At 42.3% G+C, this 20,538-nt stretch overlaps 3 protein-coding genes across 4 annotated transcripts in view; 2 read left to right on the top strand and 1 right to left on the bottom strand.

Moving 5' to 3' along the window:
* Window positions 1-6,934, top strand: part of REV1 (REV1 DNA directed polymerase) — a 61,669-nt gene extending 54,735 nt beyond the window's left edge. For both annotated transcript variants that reach the window (XM_069876376.1, XM_069876385.1), the window contains 5 exons: window positions 2,346-2,454; window positions 3,535-3,746; window positions 3,926-4,082; window positions 4,972-5,074; window positions 6,514-6,934. In XM_069876376.1, the coding sequence (XP_069732477.1) occupies window positions 2,346-2,454; window positions 3,535-3,746; window positions 3,926-4,082; window positions 4,972-5,074; window positions 6,514-6,625 (693 nt within the window). In that variant the 3' untranslated portion in view covers window positions 6,626-6,934. The remainder of the gene's footprint in view (window positions 1-2,345; window positions 2,455-3,534; window positions 3,747-3,925; window positions 4,083-4,971; window positions 5,075-6,513) is intronic.
* The window catches only part of TXNDC9 (thioredoxin domain containing 9), a 120,464-nt gene that overhangs the window by 55,019 nt on the left and 44,907 nt on the right, over window positions 1-20,538 (top strand). The window lies entirely within an intron of this gene.
* The window catches only part of EIF5B (eukaryotic translation initiation factor 5B), a 39,239-nt gene continuing 27,817 nt past the window's right edge, over window positions 9,117-20,538 (bottom strand). The window contains exons 14-24 of the mRNA XM_069876398.1: window positions 20,392-20,533; window positions 18,877-19,008; window positions 17,994-18,176; window positions 17,707-17,868; window positions 15,252-15,383; window positions 13,826-13,957; window positions 13,634-13,710; window positions 13,349-13,513; window positions 12,260-12,398; window positions 11,557-11,718; window positions 9,117-10,938 (exon numbers count right to left, since the gene is read on the bottom strand). Coding sequence (XP_069732499.1) covers window positions 10,831-10,938; window positions 11,557-11,718; window positions 12,260-12,398; window positions 13,349-13,513; window positions 13,634-13,710; window positions 13,826-13,957; window positions 15,252-15,383; window positions 17,707-17,868; window positions 17,994-18,176; window positions 18,877-19,008; window positions 20,392-20,533 — 1,534 coding nt within the window. The 3' untranslated portion in view covers window positions 9,117-10,830. The remainder of the gene's footprint in view (window positions 10,939-11,556; window positions 11,719-12,259; window positions 12,399-13,348; window positions 13,514-13,633; window positions 13,711-13,825; window positions 13,958-15,251; window positions 15,384-17,706; window positions 17,869-17,993; window positions 18,177-18,876; window positions 19,009-20,391; window positions 20,534-20,538) is intronic.

Below are 20,538 nucleotides of genomic sequence, written 5' to 3'. Positions count from 1 at the left end.
CTTCCTTGGGCTTGAAGAAAAAAAAATGTGCTAAAACTGTTTCATTAATATGGGAGGAATTTTTTCTCTGTTAAAATCAAATGTGAACTTAATTCAAAAAGAACATCTTTGTCTAAATATAGTTCAAGGCAATTTTTTTAGTGTTAAAAATCTGTTTGTTGTATGAGTACACACAAACATTTAAGATGACTTTCTTTCAAACGATGCAGTGAACTAAGTAGTAATAGGTTTCACGTATATAAATATTGTGAGCTACTCCAAATTGACTGCTTTACCTACATCACTCAGCAAATGTAAATGATGCCCTGCCATCTTTTTTAGCTTAATTAGGTTTAGTTTTAAACCCTTCATTCCTTTTGTCTGAACTGTGAGGTTTATGACCAGGTGCCAAGTTAATTGGCAGATAGTGATTTATTCACTACAGAACATGTGGAAAATGTCCTTTGGGTAAGGTTCTCCCATAAAAAGAATCCAGGTAGGTTGAATTCATTTCTATTAGCTGCTGAAGTAATCTTAAAATTGAGAAGAGCCGTATATCTCTGTGGCAGCTGAATAGGATAGGATGCAAGAAGTAAAAATTAGAGATGCTTAGAAATGAAGGACATTTGTCATAGTGGAGTTAATTATTGGTGGCAGATTTTGCACTTTATCCTTACATTGTGTTAACATGGTGTAGATTCCTTCTAAGGAAATTTATACAGGCTGTTTCCTGAGGCAATGTATGAATTTATGAAATCAAAAGATTACATAATGTGAATATGATACAGCTGTGTGAAAACTACATTAGGACACTGGCTGGACAATAAATTACCTGGGAGTCCAGTTAGTTAGTGTAGAATTCGTATGAACTTAACTGATGGCTCTTTAACTGCATTTTTATGTGCTGCACTTTCAAAGGGCAGTGATAAGGGGAATAACAAAAGCATGCCCCGTTCCCCATACTGCGTAGTTTCTGCAGGAATTCTGAAGTGGTGTACACACAAAAAACCCCAGTGTTAATTCAGGGCCTCCAAGATTCCTGACTCTTGAATGCTTACAGAGAACACCCGCCTTTTAAAAATAATTTTATTAAGTGAAATTTATGTTTTAAAATAACTTAAGGCTCTGGACTTAATTGGCTACATCCCACTACAAGGCTTTCGTCTGTGCAATGTATGCAGTAATTGAGGTCAAAGTGGTTCCCATTTCCTCCTTTAATTAGTGTGTCTTTTGTGTGGTGAAAAATTTGTGTTGGCACATGGAGTTCTAAAAACAGAAAAAATGTTGTGCTAAATTGGTGAGTTTTACCTGTGGGAGCATGTTTATGTTTATTATCTGTATATTTTAGACATCATATGTGTGAATAGCACAGCCTACCTTCCTGACAGAACACACATATTTTGGCTTAAAATAAAGATCAAATCTCTGTTGAAAGTAAGAGGTAATTTTTAATATGCATGCATACTGACATATAATAAATACAGTATCTCAAATAATGACAGAAATTGTATTTGGTCATTAGAACAGTAGTAGTAATTTTGAATACATTTTTGTTTTGTTTGTGCATATCTTCAGATTTTATCACTGAAATGAAGGGCACTCACCCACTGGGCAGATTTAATCCTCTGAATGATAGGTTTGCTTTTTTGAATTAGATTTTGCAGATTATGAGCTGAAAACGCTGCCCAGTGATACTGGGAAACTCAGAATAGAAGACTAGTCTGTCACTAATTTGCTACTTCAGGCACACAGTGAGGGGAGGTAACTGATAATACACAATGTTCTATTTTGTCTAGATAAGCACGTATGATGGGGGGCAAGAAATTATTTCCTGTCTAGAATTCACACCCCTGGGTCAGTGAGAAGGAACTGACTTTTATTAGTCAGACAAGGAGGAGACAACTGCAGGAGAAAGAAATTAAACCCTTTTTCGCTAGTTTTAAATATCAGTTAGCTGAACTTATGCTTCTTGAACTTAAAGAAGGGAGACTGTCTCCAAGGGTATTTTATTTGAGGAGTGTTCCAGGAATTAGATGTATAAAAAGAAAAGGAGAAACAGAAGTCTGATTGTCACAATGCTTGAGTTTAAAAATATGATGGGAGTATTCTCTGAGTTAGGCTTAATTGTGCTATTAATATAGCTGTACTGTATATCAGGAGGTGAATAAAGTAAATAAGGTGGTTAGTGTATTATCGGCCCATAAATAGTAATTTTATTAAATAATTAAGAGTATTAAAAGGAAAATTTTATGTGTTTTACAAGCCAAAGTACATTGCATAAAATGCAAATGCCGTTCTTATTTGAGTGACCTAGACACTGTTGCTCACTGGTAAAATAATCAAATTAATCTTTTGTTGCTGCTCAGGTGGACCCTGAGGTTTTTGCTGCACTACCTGCTGAGTTGCAAGCAGAGCTGAAAGATGCATATGATCAAAGGCAAAAGCAATCAGAGCAGCAATCTGCTAACACTTTTGGTGAGTATATATAGTTGTAGAATAGTTTTATATAGGAGTCCTGAACTATTCAAAGAGATTTGTGAAGCCCTTAATAACAAACTGGAAAAAAATAACTAAAGCTTCTATGAAGATTCAGTGTTAAATTGAATTTCTGTGTTTATTTTTGACAAACTGTCAGTTACAACCAGCTGTGGTCCCATTCTGCAAACAGATGCCTAGCTTTACTTAAATGGGTAATTAATTCAATTCATTGGGACTGTGGCACTAAACTTACCCATGTCCTTATGTTTGCAGAATGGAATGTAAACTTGATGTGTCTCGTGATTTAAAGTATTGCAACTTCAGTACCTAAGTTAGTTAAACTATGTTCAAATAGCATTCTCATGGTCGCCTGAAACCCATAGCACTGGCATGGGTTTCAGGCAACTAGAGATACGATACATCTCATCGTGTGTGTGGCAGCCAGATGGTTTTACTCTGAGCTGATCACCTAACTCTCTCTTTTGTAATCAGTGGAAAGAAATAAGATTATTTTCCTGTGCATGTGCTTTGTCATAAAATAGGTTGGAAATGTCATTGGGTTCATTGACAGTTAAATACTGCATTATTATAATCAAACCTTGATTTCGTAGTCAGTGGGCTAATGCAGATATGTTAGCGTGATGGAATGAGAGTGATTTCCTTGGTAAACTATGATAAAAGTAGTTTTGGGGCCCTTTGCTGCTGGTTTTGCTGATAACCAGTGTTGGGGAGGCTTAGTGGGAATCTGGGTGGGATGGTGCTCTGACCGAGGTGAAGCAATTTGCCCAGTAGGCTTCAGGTTTCACCAGCTGCTCATATTCAAGCACTGAAGTGCTTGATATTAAAAGGCTTATGAGTAGCTGAGTATTGTCCGAGTACTCTAATATCTGGCAGTGCTTTTTAAATAACTAAGCATTGCCAGTATCTGGAATGGCATGTGAGTGTTAAGTCACTTTATCTAGGTTATGTTCTCCCAGTTGATCCATCGATTTTTATGGAAGATACAGAGCCTCCCCTTTCAATGGAAAAGTATTAAATTTTAAATGTATCAACACTGACTTGTCTTGTGTTTTTCAGTGTCAAAAAATCCTTTCCTACACCTGAAGCAAGCAACAACGAAAAATAAGAAAAAAATCAGGAAAAAAAATGCAGTCAGTCCCGTAAAAAAGATTCAGAGTCCTTTGAAAAGCAAACTCATTGGAAGCCCTGTGAAAAACATGCTGGCTACATCTGGAAGCCCACAGAAGCTAATAGATGGTTTCTTGAAACAAGAAGGAGCAGCTGCTCAGGTAATTTTTACACTTAACAGCTTCCAGTAAAGCTGTGCCCATTTCTTTAGACTTAGTCCATACTCACAGATGCATCTTGGTTTCTTTACTGGCTTCTTTCCTAGATGCTTATGTATGTATATATACGGTGTTACAGTGATTGTCAGACTGAGCATTATCAACTTTTATGTTTGGAACAGCCAGAAGCAGTTCCATCAACTTCAGAGGCTTCGGGCCCATCAGCTCTACAAACTGAACAGCGGGGTTCCTTTAGGCCACAAGCACCCAACCTGGCTGGAGCTGTTGAATTCAATGATGTAAAGATGTTGTTGAAAGAATGGATTACAACTATTTCAGGTACGGGATGTCAGGCTAGTGATGATCATGCGTCCATCACAAGGGAAACAGTTTTTAGTAGACTGTTTGTCCATTCCGTCGTTCTTTCACTCTTCCTTCCACTGGTTATTTTTCACAGTAATCTTGAAGCCTTACTGCCTCACAATCTTGCCATAACTTGATTCTTCCTGCTCAGTTGTTGCTCTGTGTTTTTTGCCAGCTCCTGTTTCTTGCTTAACATCGTGAAAAACTACCTGCTGTCCCTTCAGACCATTTGTCAGGCCCTTGTCTTGTGTGTTGATGTTATTTGTGTGAGAGGCTTTCCTTATTCTGTGTAACACATTACAACAGCTAGGATGAAAGCTATTGAAAGGGACTTAGTCTTTTATGAAGATGTTATTTTAGAGGCAAAGGCATGCAGTTTGTTTCAAAATAACTACTGGAAAGAATTCAAGTATAAAGTTTAAAAGCATAACATCATTTGCTAAACTGTGATTTGAATTTTAACATTTTGTGAGCTAGCAATGCTTTAATGTCTCAAGAAATCTGACCTATGAGATCTTCCATACCCTGGACATTGCTATTCTCTTAAGAATTTCAAAGCAGCCATTCCATTATGAATCCCTATTTCTTTTCCCTTTGGTTAATACAAGCTTGTCTTTCATTTGTTCTTACTGGAAAAAAAAAAAACCCAAACAAAAGAAGAGTTCTATGAGACAGGTATTTCGGGACCTTGCAGTCCTTTTATGTGCACTACTTGTGATGTTGGGGAGCGGTGTGGGAATACAGCAGTTGTCAGATCAGACCCTGCTGCGCTAACACTGCAGAATTTCTTTCTATGATATTCCAATTATTCTGTGATTATCTTCTAAGTACATTTCAAGAAAAGTTCTCTCTTTTTTTATTACAGATCCTATGGAAGAAGACATTCTACAGGTTGTGAAGTATTGTACTGATCTGATAGAAGAAAAGGATTTGGAAAAGTTAGATCTGGTGGTTAAGTACATGAAAAGGTAGCTTATTTGCTAGTACTTGTGACACACTGTTTCTGTTAGCCTTTATGCGCTAGATACTTTAATGTGAGGCCACAAGCCTCATCACATTGATCGATCACATCAAATATTTACATCGATGAACGTGAATATTTTTCCTCCCAAATTTAGGGGGGTGGGGAGAGAAGCTGGGCAGATAAAATGGGTAATTTGTGAAAAAATAGTAGTAGCAATTATTAGTATTTGCTACAAAGTCTTTTGTTCCGAGACAAAGGAGAGAGTTTTTGTTCTTCAGCCTATTTTTATTCATTTTTCATGTCACCTTAGATCTTTCCTCTGCTTCCTCTGCTTTCATTCTCCCGCTGCGTCCAGGTCCTATCTCACCTCTCCAACCTATTAAATCCACTTTTATTACTTAGTTATTGTGCCCCTGTTATTCTTCCCAGGAGTCAGGAGGCCCAACTTCTATTTATGACTTGCTTACTAACTGATACTTACTTAACTACATAGCTCAGCTTTCCATGTCTTAGGTCTGGGGAGTGTTTATTTCACAGAATTAATCAACACCCAAAAGACTACAGCAATGCAAAATCTTGGCTATGCTGTTGTATTATGGGATGTCTTTAGGCCCCCTTAGAAAATGCGCAACACACAGTGCAGATCACTGTTTTGTAGAATGGTCTATAGTACATTCTTTATAAAACCCTTCAGAAAGCATCCTGTTCCTGGTCCCTGTATGTGAGATTTGCCCTGGTGGCCATGTGTCTCTCCAAAGTCTGGTAACAACCTTGAGACAGGGAACTGGGAGCCGGATGAAACACCGTTGTCCGTAGGATACTGGTGTTATGTGTTCCAAAGCTGTAAGTGTAGGAACCCTCTGCTGTCCTGTAATAGTGAACTAGAGGGTATTTTGAAAGTACAGAACTGCTTTGTTTTCCTTGGGCATTTGCTTGATTTGCTTACAGAGGTAACTCATGGCTCTCTGTGGGCCTCCACTACTTGGTTCCATGTTTAGCGATAAACACACTGTAGTGCCCTATTATTTAAATGTTTTAATCACCCTTAGCTTTCATCAGAAATAAAAAGTACTATGTATGGCTTGGGATGAGGAAGGAGAGATGAGGATCCAGAGGCTTTTCATTTCTGATTCTTTGGGATGAGGTTGCTATTAAGTCCCTTCTTTAATCGCAGGGTTACAACTTCTGTGAAACGCTCACATATACAAATTGCTGTGACACCGTTTGAGTCGGAAGCTTCACTGCTGAAGGACAGAGGAGTCTGTGCCATTAGATAAAGACTTGGTGTATTTGAAGACGTAGGGCTTTCACCAAGATCAAATCAAAACGCTATTCATCGTTAAGTGTTGTGATCTCGTTTTCCAGTACGAAGACCAGAACTTTTTGTAGAAAGGACTGGTTCTGTAGTGGTAATTTTCTCCCTTTCTTCCTTTTCCCTTCCAGGTTAATGCAGTCATCTGTGGAATCAGTTTGGAACATGGCATTTGACTTCATTCTTGACAATGTTCAGGTAGTTTTACAACAGACTTACGGAAGCACATTAAAAGTTATCTGAACTTGTAGAAAAGAGCTTGGTGAGAGCCTGGAGCTCTCTGCTAGCTGTGCCATAAGTGCTTGTGAGGTATTTGCAAAGTGCATGATAGTAATGCCCTGAGTTTTTATAATTTCAAATTTCTTTTTAAACAACAAAGTGTTTTGTACATTTCTTTTCAGAAAGTGCCAAATTTGTCAGTATTGCATGTAAATAATTGTGTTAAAATTCTTTTATTGTAGTATAGAATCTATTTACAAAATGTTTGTTTATAAAGTTTTATGGATTTTTACAGTGAAGTGTTTACAGTTGTTTAATAAAGAACTGTATGTATATTTTTGTACTGATTCTATTTTGTGATGCTTCAGTTTGCGTATCGCCAACCCCTTTTGTTACAGCCGCAGCTTCAGTTCATTTCACAGAGCTGTACACAGTGACGCTGCCTCAGCCTGCGTAGAAGGCTCTGCCTTCCCCCGGCTGCCCTGTTTCTTCCCCCCTGACTGTATTGCAGATTTTAAGCCAAGGGAAGATTATTGGCTCATTTTCAGTTTCATTCTCCAAAGACAGAAACCAGCATGGCCCAGTCACTCCCAAAGCACACACAGCGTTAGCTGAAGCGTAATTGCTCTGAGCTCTGTGTGTTGAGGTGTTCTGTTACCCCTGGAGGTGCGTGCTCAGGGAGGAAAAATAATGGAGGTCTTTTAAACAGTTCCCCAAAAGCAGCCCTGTTAAGGAGCTAGGGAGTAGCTAACACGGAGCATTGTTAAGCCCGTGTTACTCCTCTGCATCGCTCCTGCTTGGAGTAAAGCCACGTTCCACTCTTAAAATGCCATAGTTCTCCCCAGCCTGTGGTGGGTGCTTCCATTACAAATTCGGTTGTAATGAGTAGCAGAAAGCTTTCAAATGTGGGTGTGCACCTGAAATAAACTGCCCTGTGCCCATTGCAGGGAGGGGGGCCTGCTTCCACCTCTACAGTTTGTGTTCTGGGCAAGTTTGCTTTTTCCAGGTGTCCACCAGGCCTTGTACAGTAATACTTGGCCCCACGCACTGAAGCAAAGCTGTTCGGGTGCCTGGAGAAATGAAGAGCAGTTGAAGAAAAGCCAGGGGGTAAGAAAAAGGCTTTTCCTACTCTGAAGAAATCACATGGGAGGAGGAGTAGGGAAGGAAATCTTAAGTACCCCACACAATCCTTACAGCAGCCTTCTAGTAGCTGAAGGGGGCATGCAAGAAAGCTGGGGAGGGGCTGTTTACAAGGGTGTGTAGTGATAGGATGAAGGGGAATGGCTTTAAATTGGAAGGGGAAAGATTTAGACTAGACTCCCAGGCGCCAGGCTCACAGCAGCAGTGGGGTTCTGCTTTGGGTTGTGCCTGGGCTGCCCTCGTAATGCACACTGGGAAAAGTGCCAGCTGCACGGCCTCTTATAACAAGGTGATGGATGAGGGGAGGGCCTAAGATGTTGTTTTCCTCGACTTTAGTAAGACTTTTCATAATAGCTCCTGTAACATCCTCATGGACAAGCTGATGAAGCTGGGGCTAGAGATGAGGGAAGGGGATTGAAAACTGCCTGGGGAGGCAGGCCCTGGGCTTGGTAATTGGTGGCACAGACCTGTCGGTGATAAGGTAAGACTGATTTTATTTTTTTTTTAGATCTGCTTGTTAAGACACCCGTCTGTAGAACTGCATCTGTCTGTAGTTCTGTACCTACAAGGAACAGGAGCTTATCTGAATTGAGCCGCCCAGGTTCCCACTGAGCTTCTCATTTGGGTCTTTCAGAGCCCCTTCATGAGCTGCTTTTGAAGCTGCCTCCTCCCCAGGGCCCCGTCCAACCTGGCCTTGAACACCTCCAGGGCTGGGGCAGCCACAGCTTCCCTGGGCAACCTGTGCCGGTGCCTCACCGCATTCAGGCTTGAGAAATTCTTCCTCATGTTTAATCTAAATCTCCCCTCTTTCAGCTTAAAACCATTAACCCCTTTAATAGGGAGTGCAGGGATAGGACAAAGAGCCCCTCCCCAGCTTTCCTCCAGGCTCCCTTCAAGTACTGAAAGCCTTCTCTTCTCCAGACTGAATAACCCCAACTCTCTCAGCCTGTCCTCACAAGGAAGGCGCTCCAGCCCTCTGATCATCTTTGTAGCCTCCTCTAGACCCGTTCCAACAGCTCCATGTCCTTCTTATGTTGAGGATTCCAGAACTGGACACTGGACTCCAGATGAGGTCTCCCAAGAGAGGAATAGAGGGGCAGAATCCCCTCCCTTGCCCTGCTGGCTGCGCTGCTTTGGCTGCAGCCCAGGACAGGGTTGGCCTTCGAGGCTGTGCACACACAGTGCCGGCTCATGAACTTCTCCTCCCGCAGGGTCCCCAAGTCCTTTTCCCCAGGGCTGCTCTCCAGTGAAGGTCTAAGTCCCACAACACCAACCTCCAAAAATAACAGGATACTTGTCCCTGGAGTTTTTACCTACAGGAAGAACACCCTTCCCTATTTGAGGAAACAATCAAGAATACGGCAAGACCACAATGTTTCACATCTGGGTTCTTAAGTTAAGAACTTGTTTTATTAGTGTAGTTTCATGATTGCATAGTTTGCAAAAGAAAATGGTAACAATTACAGACATTCTCCTTGCTGTGAGCGTTGTGTTCTAAACCACTGACGCACCTGGTGAAGGGTATTTGCACCACACACCAACCATACAGAAAAGGCCTTTTCCAATGAGAAGTTTCACAAAAATTCCAGTAAGTTAAATCCCATTGCCAAAGTGGGGGAAGTTATTAAATGCTCCTCGGTAATGGAATCTGTACCATCCCAGGTATAAAAATCATATCTTCCCAACAAAAAAAAAAAAAAAAAAACTAAGTGACAAGAGAAATCCGATCAACCCACTTATTGCAAGTTAAATCTGTAAATACTTTAAATGCTGAAAATCTCAGCTGCGTGAAAGATCTTTTATCGATTCTGTTTCAGCTTGTGCTTTTGCATCAGAAATGTTTGTTTAGCTCCTCAGCACGAACTGTGAGGTGCCAGGAGATGCCTCAGGAGACAGGTCACGCTGTCGTCCCAAGCAGGGAACCCTGGGGGAAGGAAAAGGGGAGGAAAAGGCTGGGATTACAGACCGGCTCCTGCTCATCACCAACAAGGTTAACCAAACACCTTTTGAACCGGTTCAGTCCCACGGTGTCAGATGGCTCAACGGCTCTGATGCAGCGTCCAAAGTCACTGCGCGCTTCCAGACAACCTGGCTTGGAGCAACAGCTGGAGAAGAGGTGCTGGGTCCTCAACTTCTCCTAGCAGAGCCCTGCTGGCAGCTGGGACCTGCCAAACCCCTGGCCTGCAACACTGCTGTTTCGGGAACACGGTAGAAGAGCCAGCGGGATCACCACCAGGCGCAGCGCACGGAAGTGAAGCCAGAGGAAGAACCGGCTCTGAAGCCTTGGGGGGGCTGCACCGCCATCACCTCACCCAACCCAGAGGGAAGCCTCCTCGGGCACCTCCACACCTGTCACAGCCCATGAAGTGCAACTGTTTATGGAAGCAAAGTGTAAAACAAATGAGCTACTGCGTCCAACTCCTTTATTTGCGGCTCCGTGTTATGAATACAGGTCGACTTTCATGAACTGTACAAGCAGAAAAAGGCAGCCAACTATGCTTTACATCATGGTTTCACACAAAGCAAATACAGAAATACCCAATGGCCTAATTTTCTATTTAAAAAATTTCTAGAGGCACAAAGCAAGAATGTTGGGAAGAAAAAAAGAGTTGAGGGAAGAGTTGTGCATAAATAAAGAAGTACTTCTTACATCAAAAAATGTCCCAAGAATCACAGAGTCTGCAGAAGCCTGGTTAATCAAATACTGCAGTACTGATCTCATCAGTATAAAAGTGAAAGAGCTTTAGTTCTGTAATAAAAATTCAATTTATTTTATTTTGGAGAGAGGGAAGGAAGTAAAGAGGGTGGAAAGAAGGTGGAAGAGAAGGAAGGGCAAACTTTAAAACAGCAGCCAGTATTAGGAAGGGCAGTAGGAGAGGTGAACAGGCACATCGGAACCATGGGAACATGTAAATTGACCACTGTCAAACCAGTGTAAATTTCTTGGTTTCTCATGGAAAACATTTTATCCACATTATTTTCCTCCCAAACACACATCCAACACTGTCTTCAATATATGACTTTGTTGGTAACTTTTAGAACAGGAATAGTGTGCTTATTCCTGCCTCCCCATTGCTGTATAAAGTGATCTAGATGATTTCAAACACTTTCTTCAGCTCTACTATAAGCTGCCAGTCAGACTTCTGCATCTCATCCCTGAACCAGTCCTTGAGAGCATCGATGGACTGACGGCTGATCTGCAACACACAAGACGAGCCCATCAGCAACCTACACGTGCGGGTTAAGAAAGGCAGCTTGCAGAGGCTTGGGAGCAATGATCTAAGGAAGGGGCCTCGGTTTGTACAGCAGGAAAGCTCGCTCAGGTCGCTCTAATCCCAGTTTCACTACTGATCTGCTGCAGGACCTGCCCCATCCGTTGTCGCCTGTCTTTTCCTCCTCACATCCCTTACCTGGTGTTCCCGAATCGCAGTAACTGAACTACTGCTCGATTTCAGAAGGAAGCAAACCCAATCACTGCTGCAGCCCCACAGGGGGCGGCCACGCTGCTCTGAGCGGCATCTACAACCAGCAGTACACGAGCAGCTCGCACACTGTGTTTCCCTTGGGCACGGGGAGCTGCCAGGTACGTTTAGCCGTGGTGCATTGTTCCCTCGGTCCTCCCAAGGGGCAGCGCTACAGAGGAACTCGGCTGAACGCCACCCATGAACAATTTCAAGCGTCTCTTACAGCCCCTGGTGGAAGGGTTCCTCGTGGCTGTTTATTGGGCTTCAGGCTTCAGCTACCATAAGCTTGATGCTTATGGCAACCAAGACCCCATAACCAAAGCGCCACAAGCTCTCTCCAGAAGCTCTTACCTTGCTGACGAGGATATCCGTTGCTTCAAAATGCCGTCCGTACATTTTAGGCGATTCACCAGGAATAGGTTCTATTTTAACACACACTTCTTGGCCTTTTTTTGCAACCTCCACTGGCTTGTGGTTTATTTCAATACTTGTAACTATTCCAATATCAACAAACTGCAATGCAATGAAGAAGCTGTAATAACACGCACCCACAACGCCTCTGCTTTTCTCCAAATCCCTGCTTACGCACTCAGAGCTGCTCCAGTGGGGAACTGCACCTGTGCAGCAGCCACCTCGGAGCTCGCAAAGTAGCACGAACTTCTCTAAGCGCATCGTACTGAAAAGGGCAGCGACATCAAACCGTCTGTAGTTTATCAGGGATATCAATTTGTTACCCCTTAATATTAACGGAATTTACTTCCACCCCTTATAAAGTAACGAGCAAAACTGTCATCCCTGGCAGCTCATAACCCAGCGGCTGCAGCAGGGAAGAAGGGGGGCGGCTGGCAGGGCCCTGCGGTAGTCGGGAGGCTGCGCCCCGACACAGGGCACAGAACAGGAAGGCCAGGAAAGAGGCTCGACCTGTAAGTCTGAATCCCATCTCCTGCCAGAACTCTGTACGCTGGGGAGGAAAGGCGTGCAAGTATTTCCTGCTGCATCATCCCAGGAACCAGCGGGTAGATCCAACAGCCACTGGGAAGAGGCGCTTACTTACATTTTTGCTGGGTACACACATGGGAGTGCCCTGCTTCACCTGGCCGGCCTCTACCACCACTCCCATCACTATCGGGTCACGAGAGTTGAAAATGAACTGAGGGAGTATTTTCATCTTGCAAGGAAATACTGCTATGTGCCTGGAGGGGACAAGGAAAAAGGTATTTGGAGGTAGATACTGGAACAACGTACACAGCATTAACCGCCCTGCCTTCTCCCACGCTTCTGGGGTGTTTATTCTAGGAGTGTTACTTGGGGGGAAATCAAGCCAGAAAAAACTCTTTTCCAGTCTTGCTAAGTCTGGTCAATACTTGATCTTCAAGAGCTATAGGGAACAATAATCAAGCGTGGCTGGCATGGATTTTGTTCCGACTGGCTTGGGCAGTCAATTAATGCCAAAAATTAATAGAATAGAAATATTATTGTCTCAACCCATCAAAGGGACTCCAACAATTCAAGACTTGCTTGTAAAGTGAACAAATACGGTCAAAAGCTGCAGTACACAAACTCAAAATATTAGTTCAGTGTGAAGTGAAATATATTTTAATTTTTTTTTTTTCTGTCCTCGCTTTACTGAAGATCACCCAGTGACACAGACTCCCGAAATTAATTTTGGGTCCCTCTAAATGCTTAAATGATTGCGTATTCGTGTTCCTGCAGTCAGAACTAAGCCCTGTACACCGGAATTGCACAAATGTTAAACAATAGAAACCAAATCCCTTTAGTTTTGTTTTCTTCACTCTGCCAGACTAACCCATCTGTCACAAACCAGGGACAGAAGCCAAGTATACAAAGCAAACCTTCATAAGAATGCTCCATATTACACGATCGCTTTAGCTAAATCCTACAACTGCCTCACAGCTCTCACCTACTAAACCTAATCCCAGATGTAAACAATTAGACTCAAGTACTGAATTCTTCAAAACTTCCTATTTACTGTCCTACCCTCTTCTTCCTTTCCTTCCTTCCCTCAGAGCTGTGTGCTAAACAATAATATGGAAACAAGAAGTTAAATGCAATTTCATTTACAGTGAGACAACTGGGACACCATTATTTGGGAATCGCCTAGAATACGATTGCTCTTACTTACTTGAACTCCTCTTGTTTTTGTTTTTTGTAGTCTTGTCTGTACTTTGTGAAGGCATCAAATAAGTGATAAATTATTTCAGCACTAAAAATTCGAACTCCTAAACTGTCAGCCATTTCCTGTGCGTCGCGTTCGATCCTCACATCGAATGCTAGAATGACTGCGTACCTGTAAGTGAAAACAAGTCAAGCAGTTTACTTGACAGAGCACAGAACTGGATCTAGGCAGGGGGCCTTCCCGGAACAGCACTGCACGTTTATCAACACAGAAAGCAGAGAAGTTACTCACTGTGGGTCATGCTCCAGCATAACTGATGCCTTCATAACATCTTTTTTATGGACAGGACCTATGTTGATTCCTGAATACTGTCGAAGAAGAAAGCCACAGGTAACAGTCACTAATCTTTCCAAATCAAAGGGAAACAGTTACCAACTAAAAGGTAGGAAACGCCACCACCAGACACAGCACAAAAGTACTTACTGGCACTTCTGATGTTTTAAGAAATTCAAGTAATGCTTCTAAGGAACCTAAAGTAGAAGCCTGGACATAAACACCTTTCTCTTCTAATTTGATTGCATTCAGTGTTTGCTTCAGCTCATGTATTAGTTCATCCTTTAAGAAGAAAAAAAAAAAAAAGAGAGGAAAAAAGCAAGTTTTAGTTCTATTGCTATTTATGCCTTGGAGTGCAAAGTCTTTCTGTTCAGGAGCTGCTGAAAGTGCAACAGCCATACTGACAGTACCAGCTTACAGACCCACAGCACAGGCCACGCTCAGCCCTGCGATCGCTGCTGCTTGTTTCTGGCATTAGAAAAGCCTGAACTGAACAAGACTTGAGGATTTCACAAGAAGGTGATCGTGTAACACAAAGCAGATGCCCCTCCTGGGAGTGAGTAATGCTTCTCCGCAGACTACGCGCTGCTCTCCCCAGCGCTGGAAGTTCCTGTGGGCAAGACTGAGCGAACACACCCCCACTGTGTGTGGCAACGGCTTCAGATGCCTGTGGATCAACAATAAAAGCAGACACTCCAAAAACTGAGCCAGAAAGGATTCTGAAGGCTCTTTAGGCCCAGGTACAAAAACAAAGGATGCAGGACCAACAAGGCTACTTTGCTGCTTTCAGAGAAGCTAAAAAAAACAGTTTTAAGAGCACAGCCCTTTCAACATAAACACTCCATCTTTTCCTCTGATGGATGAATAGGTGTCGCCATTTACTTTACTGACCTCCCGCATCTACTACCAGCACACTTTATGTACAAACTTTTCATATGCACCCAGAAACAAGGTCTGTATTTGGAGGACCTGAAAGATTCACCTCCCTTTTAGATGCAAAGATAAGTAGACAGGAGGCTACAGTAAAACTACTCTTAAAAGTAAATTACCAACACATAAGCTTCCTTTTTAAACTGACTTCCTGACTTTGGAGAACAGGAGCGTGTCACCTAAAATTTGGTTTTAAGATGACTACGTTCCTTCCTCCACCATTTTTAAAGTGTTATTCACAAAAGAATTTCCTCCAGAAGTCTTACATCATTTTTGCAATTCTGATAGTTTGAAGAACTCCACTAGCAGATATTTGCCTAGTATCATTTAACTGAAAAACAGGCATAAATGACTACAAATACCAAACCAGTAATTAATACACAGTCAAACTGTGCTTTGATACCTGTTTTCAAACTTTATTCTATAGTCAGAGACATCCAGCAAAGTGTCAGGGAAAAGTAAAGGGTCAAGATACTAAAAGGGCTTCACATGGGCACAAGGGCTACAGACCATCACTGTACTGAAGTTATAATTGAAAAAAAGCAAGTTACTTGACGCTGAGCTCTCAACGTCTGCATAAGCTTCATCACCAGAGAACTCTGTTACCCTCAGTTTAAGTATCTTATTTCAACATTAGCCACCTCACCTTGAGGACTGGGACTTCATCCTCTTTGTAAGCTACAAGCAATGGCAAACCAGCCAGTGTCTTTTCCAAATCTTTCCCAAGAATCTTCACACCTTGAGCAGCAACGACCTCTTTGTGCTTTTCATACTGGTTCTGAAAAGGAGAACACACGCCAGAGAGGAGTTCATGTAGCTGCTACACAGCAACACAAAGTAGTGCCGCGTAGCTCAAGAGCTTGCCACCCACGAGCACAGCACAGTGCGTGACATTAAAGTCAGGCAGCCCCCATCTTTCATCAGCGCTTTTCTCTGCTTCGCATTCCTGGCATGCATGTTCCAGCCTGCACGTTCCTCTCATCAGATACCTTCCCCCTACCCCACCATCCACCTCTGCTAAGGGGAGCCGGGCAGGGGGATCATCTAAAAACTGAGGCAGCAGCTGGAAGGGAATAACATCCTAGAAAAGAGCAAGCAGCCCACTAAAAAAAACCAACCAAACAAAAAAACCCAAAACAACAGAAACATAAATTCAGCCCTACAGGGAAGTGAGCTGTTGTCATTTCCTACTAAACTATAGCACTAAAGCTGATCTGATGCAGCTCAAGGCTCTGTGCAGAAGAGCCGTCTCACTTTCCCACCGGAGGCCTCCCATCCAGCCTTCTCATGTACAGAGTTCCATGTTCAATTTCCCAGGTGCTCCTCCCCACCTAGGTCATGGCCGTAAGGCACCACAGAAGCAGTTATTTCTGAAGATCCTCAAATCAACGTTGGAGGGATTTTCCGATTTCTTTCTTCATTTTGTTTCTGGAAACCGCAAGGCAGTTTCCCTTGTTCCTGCAAGTCTCCGTTCTTTAGCCTTCCACCCCAAAATCCAGGTCTTACTTCAAGGACTACGATTCCCCACGGACAGGCCGAACTGAAACGTACCCTCATTGCCCACTTCAAAAAGCCCAGCTCCCCTAGATCCACCTCCCCAGCTGAAGGTTTCCAAACCCAATGTTCTCCATCTCGGTGCTGGCACCCTATACTCCTACCCCCACCGAAGTGCAGAAACTCATCTGAAGATCCCACTGATGGAACCCGTGATCAGTTACGTTGCTATTCAGGCTCACGAAACCACTTCAGCCTCCCAAGTCCTTCACACACCACTATCTTCTGTTTTTAATAAAGGAAGTAAATGGACAGAAATGCTTTCAATTCATTCCTCACCATAACAGAACCCAAGCATAAATGTCCATTTTCCTTTTGCTACTTCCTAGTTATTAGCAAATTATTACGGTGAAGCTGCTCTCCAGAGCAGGAAACATGACTTAAGATTCTCCAAGGCAACCAGTCCTATCCCACAGGATGTATTACAGCTGTATTAGATGGCCTTACACAGAAGTGGAAAGAGAGGCTCTTGGCTTCCTATTTAAAGTAGGCCCAGAAGCTCCTGCTCAGATTCCACCTCAACACCAGCACTGCATCCTTCACCACTCTGAGGCAGCAATGATCTCGCAACAGAGGATCACCAGCCTCGGCCCAGGTTCCAGCGATTATCCGTACTACTTCACCAGAGTATTTAAGTTTGCAGGGAGGAACTGGATTGAACACTAAGGGCTACAGTGGCCCGCAGGGACACAGTTCTCCCACAAAATGAAGCACAGCGCAATTATTACGGCCTTCGATTAGGACACCAACACTAGTTTTCCATCTCTAAACCAAACCTTTAAGGCCTGTCCTCTGTGACGTTCACCTAACGTGAATCTGTATGGGTTTCTTTACTCGCCTTATGCAACATCTGCACTTACTCGTTTCCTTTTAAACAGGAAAAATCAGAGCAGCTCTTCTCACAATCTTTGAATTGTATGTGTTAATAATGTATTTATAGCCTTTAATTTCTGTGGCTCTCCTCCTCCTTTCATGGAAAGGAATCCAGGCAGGATCTCAAACTCAGTGTCTCTCCCCAAGTCTATTAAGATGAGGGCAGCAAAACCTCCAATGACTCCTGAAAATGACAAAAGGCTGCAAATTCCACAGAACTCCTGGCCACCGCCACTCACCAGCTACAACTAGAAATTTACTCATTCACTTTCCTAAAATCTAAGCGTATATGATTTTTATTATTAAAATCCTCACTTTTTCTAATAATACACACTTTAACTCAGAAGTCACTGTACTGGTACACCCAAATATCCATTTAAGATGAGTATCTCCCTCCCACACATGCTTCAATCCCTGATTAGCACATACACTTAATCCTCACTGCAAGGCAACTCCTTGATCCTTTACTGCTGTAACAGACACATCAGTAGGTATAACAAAAGTACATCCACAAAAACACTAGATGTGCACCATCTTTCCCTTTAAGCCACCCTTAGATACTGTTTATATAACTGCACTCTACTACAGTATCACTTTTTATAAAAATTGATTTTTGAGCGCCTGTGTGGTTCTAAATCTTCTGGAAATGTCAATATGGTATCCAGTTTCCATACCTTAACTCGTAGCTCCTTCATAGGAGGAGGTAGCAGAAGACCTCTAATCTGAGTTACTATCGGACCTTCCACTCCAGGAACAATAATGGTGTCTCCTTCTTTCAAGCGTCCATTAATCAAAATAACATCTATGGTAGTGCCCATGCCTGGCAGTGCTTTAACCTGAACAAAAGAGAGGGGGAAAAGTTACTCCTTCTAAGTATTTCAAACACACCTTTTTTACCAGAAGGAAGGCAGGGAAGGGAGAAACCACTAGATGAATTTCAAAGAGCAGCTGCTGAAATTACCTCCATAACTTGAGCTCTCAGCTCCTGACACTCAGCCAGTCTCTTGGTCAGCATAGTTTGTGTTAGCTCAACAAGGAGAGCTATTAGGCTTCCCATGCCATCCCCTGTGTGAGCAGAGGTAGGTACAAGAGAAACAAAAGTGCGGGGATCCTTATTCTCATAATACAAGGCAGCGTTCAAGCCCTGGAATCAGGATTAATAGTTATATAGGGAAAAACATACATATACACACATCAGTATTAAGAGTAACATTCAACCCCAGTCAATTACTGTCGCATTTTTTCAATCTCAATTAAAAAACAGCATTGCTACTGACAGTATGCAATGGAACATGAAGCCTCAAGCCACTCCTGGAAGCACTATGGGATCACTTAACAAAGCTAATTATCACATCTAGCTTGTAGACAGCACTGTATGTCGCCAACAGAAGTTCCCCGAAACTGATACATGCCCTGCCAGTATCCAAGGGACCAAGAGACAGGTGGGATTCTCTCTGGTGATTCCCGAAGAGAGAAGGAACAGGGACAGAAAACTTGATCTGCTATTCACAACTCCATTGACCACGCACAACAATTAGCTGCTACTTTTCTCCATACTGGTAGTCAGAGGATGGAGAGTTAACAGAGGTTAATTGAACAACAACAAAGTTTGGTTTATGACAGGTAAACACCAATGTGGCAGAAGAATGAGCGGTTTTCTTGATATTCCAAGTTGCTTTGTAGAAACGAAAAAAACCCACACTACCCGGCCACCATCTTTACTACTGCTTTTCACAGAATAATCACAGAATAACCAGGTTGGAAGAGACCCACTGGATCATTGAGTCCAACCGTTAACCGTTAACCGTTTTGTTAACCAAAGAACCATGGCTATTCCAGCCTACCTGTTTCGCAAATTCCACTATGATAGCTTTTGCACGTTCTTCAAATTCATCTTTTGTGTTCTTTTTCTGCTTCTTTAAGGTGACAGCTACATCTGTATCTGGGCTTTTTTTCCAGTCATATAACCTATCAATCTTGAAAATACAGTAACACGTCATCTTACTCAGCTTACTAAAGAGCATCTTTATGCTTATGCCACATCATCAGTGAGAAATACTTTACGAGCCAACATAGCTAGCCATCCATTTGCCCCAGTAATCAAATTAAATCTATTTATTTGCTTCAGCTGCTGCTACATTTACCTCTGTTTATGTATTTACCCAATGTCAAACAGAACTTCATGGTAGCAATACTACTTCAGGTTTTAAAAATTCAAGCTACAATAATCTAGGCTGATGTGAGAAAAGTTTATATACATTAATTACATCAAGTTGTAATAGCTTCATATGCACAAAAAATCATGAAGGTTGGGTTTTTTCCCCTCAAAAGAAACTGTACCAGTTTTACAAAGAACTTTTTAGGCTTACAGGTGAATTTGAACCGTTCCTCATGTTGCCACACAAAAGGGATCATGGGGGATGTTCAAAAGACAACTGCATACATCCAAAGTACCTTTCTAAGTAGGTTTTCACAGCAGGATGGAATTAGTGCAAAAAACTATTGCATTTGCTGTACAAATCAAAACTGCATCTTTCAGAAATGGATTATAACCTGGTCAAATGATAGTTCTATAACCTAAAATGCAAGAATATTCAGCTACTTAGTCTCAGGCTCACTGTTGGCCTTAACACCTCTCCATCCAATAGGCTTTTCAAAAAAGCAGCTGTTCTCAACAACGAGACAATGGCCGCCTCCTTCCAACTACCTTCAGTCTTAACACTCCTTTCACCCTCCTGTAAGTGCTCTGTCAGCACATCAGACAGCATCCAAAATCTTGGACGCAAGTAATGTTCTTATTACCATTCACACACGCCATGATAAACAGCCAGCATCATTTGTTATACACAGGATTCCTAAAAACAATGCTGATGATAACTGGCTTTACCATCTAAAATTGCAGAGCCTGAAATACTTCCCACTAGAGAGCAACATGCTACTATTGCGTGAGCTTAGAAGTCGACCTTCAAGTTGACAGGTATCAGTAGCTAAAATAAAGTAAAACTATTCAACGTGAAGCTTGTATTTCAGTTTTATCAGAAAATGCACACATATTCAAATAAGTAGGTGAAAGGGGAAAAGAACCCCACAACTAAAGTATAACTTCTAGAAGTGTAGGCCATATACAGGAAGTTACCAGGAAGGGCTCTGAGAAGAGCCAACAGATCATTCTGCCAAGCTCCTGTAAAGCCACTGGGGTATCAAGGACATGAAAACCACAGCAGAGAGGATCTAAGAACCACTGCTTCAGACTTTACAGAAGCAATTTGAGTTCATGGAAGAAAACAGAAAACTGTCAGATACCAAATAATGCCATCATAGTAGGGAAAATGCATTATTAGACTAAAAAGCTATCTTACCTTGTTGAGAGCTACTATAAAGGGACATTTCTTTGATTTCAACAGGTTTATTGATTCAATTGTCTGTGGCTCCAAACCATGCATGATGTCAACTACGAGTATAGCAATGTCACAGAGAGAGCTTCCTCTATTTCTTAAATTGCTGTG

This window comes from Phaenicophaeus curvirostris, chromosome 1 (genome assembly GCF_032191515.1).
Source record: "Phaenicophaeus curvirostris isolate KB17595 chromosome 1, BPBGC_Pcur_1.0, whole genome shotgun sequence".
Classification (NCBI taxonomy): Eukaryota; Metazoa; Chordata; class Aves; order Cuculiformes; family Cuculidae; genus Phaenicophaeus; species Phaenicophaeus curvirostris.
The sequence above is the reverse complement of the archived record's forward strand: the minus strand, read 5'-3'. Positions and strand labels throughout refer to the sequence as shown.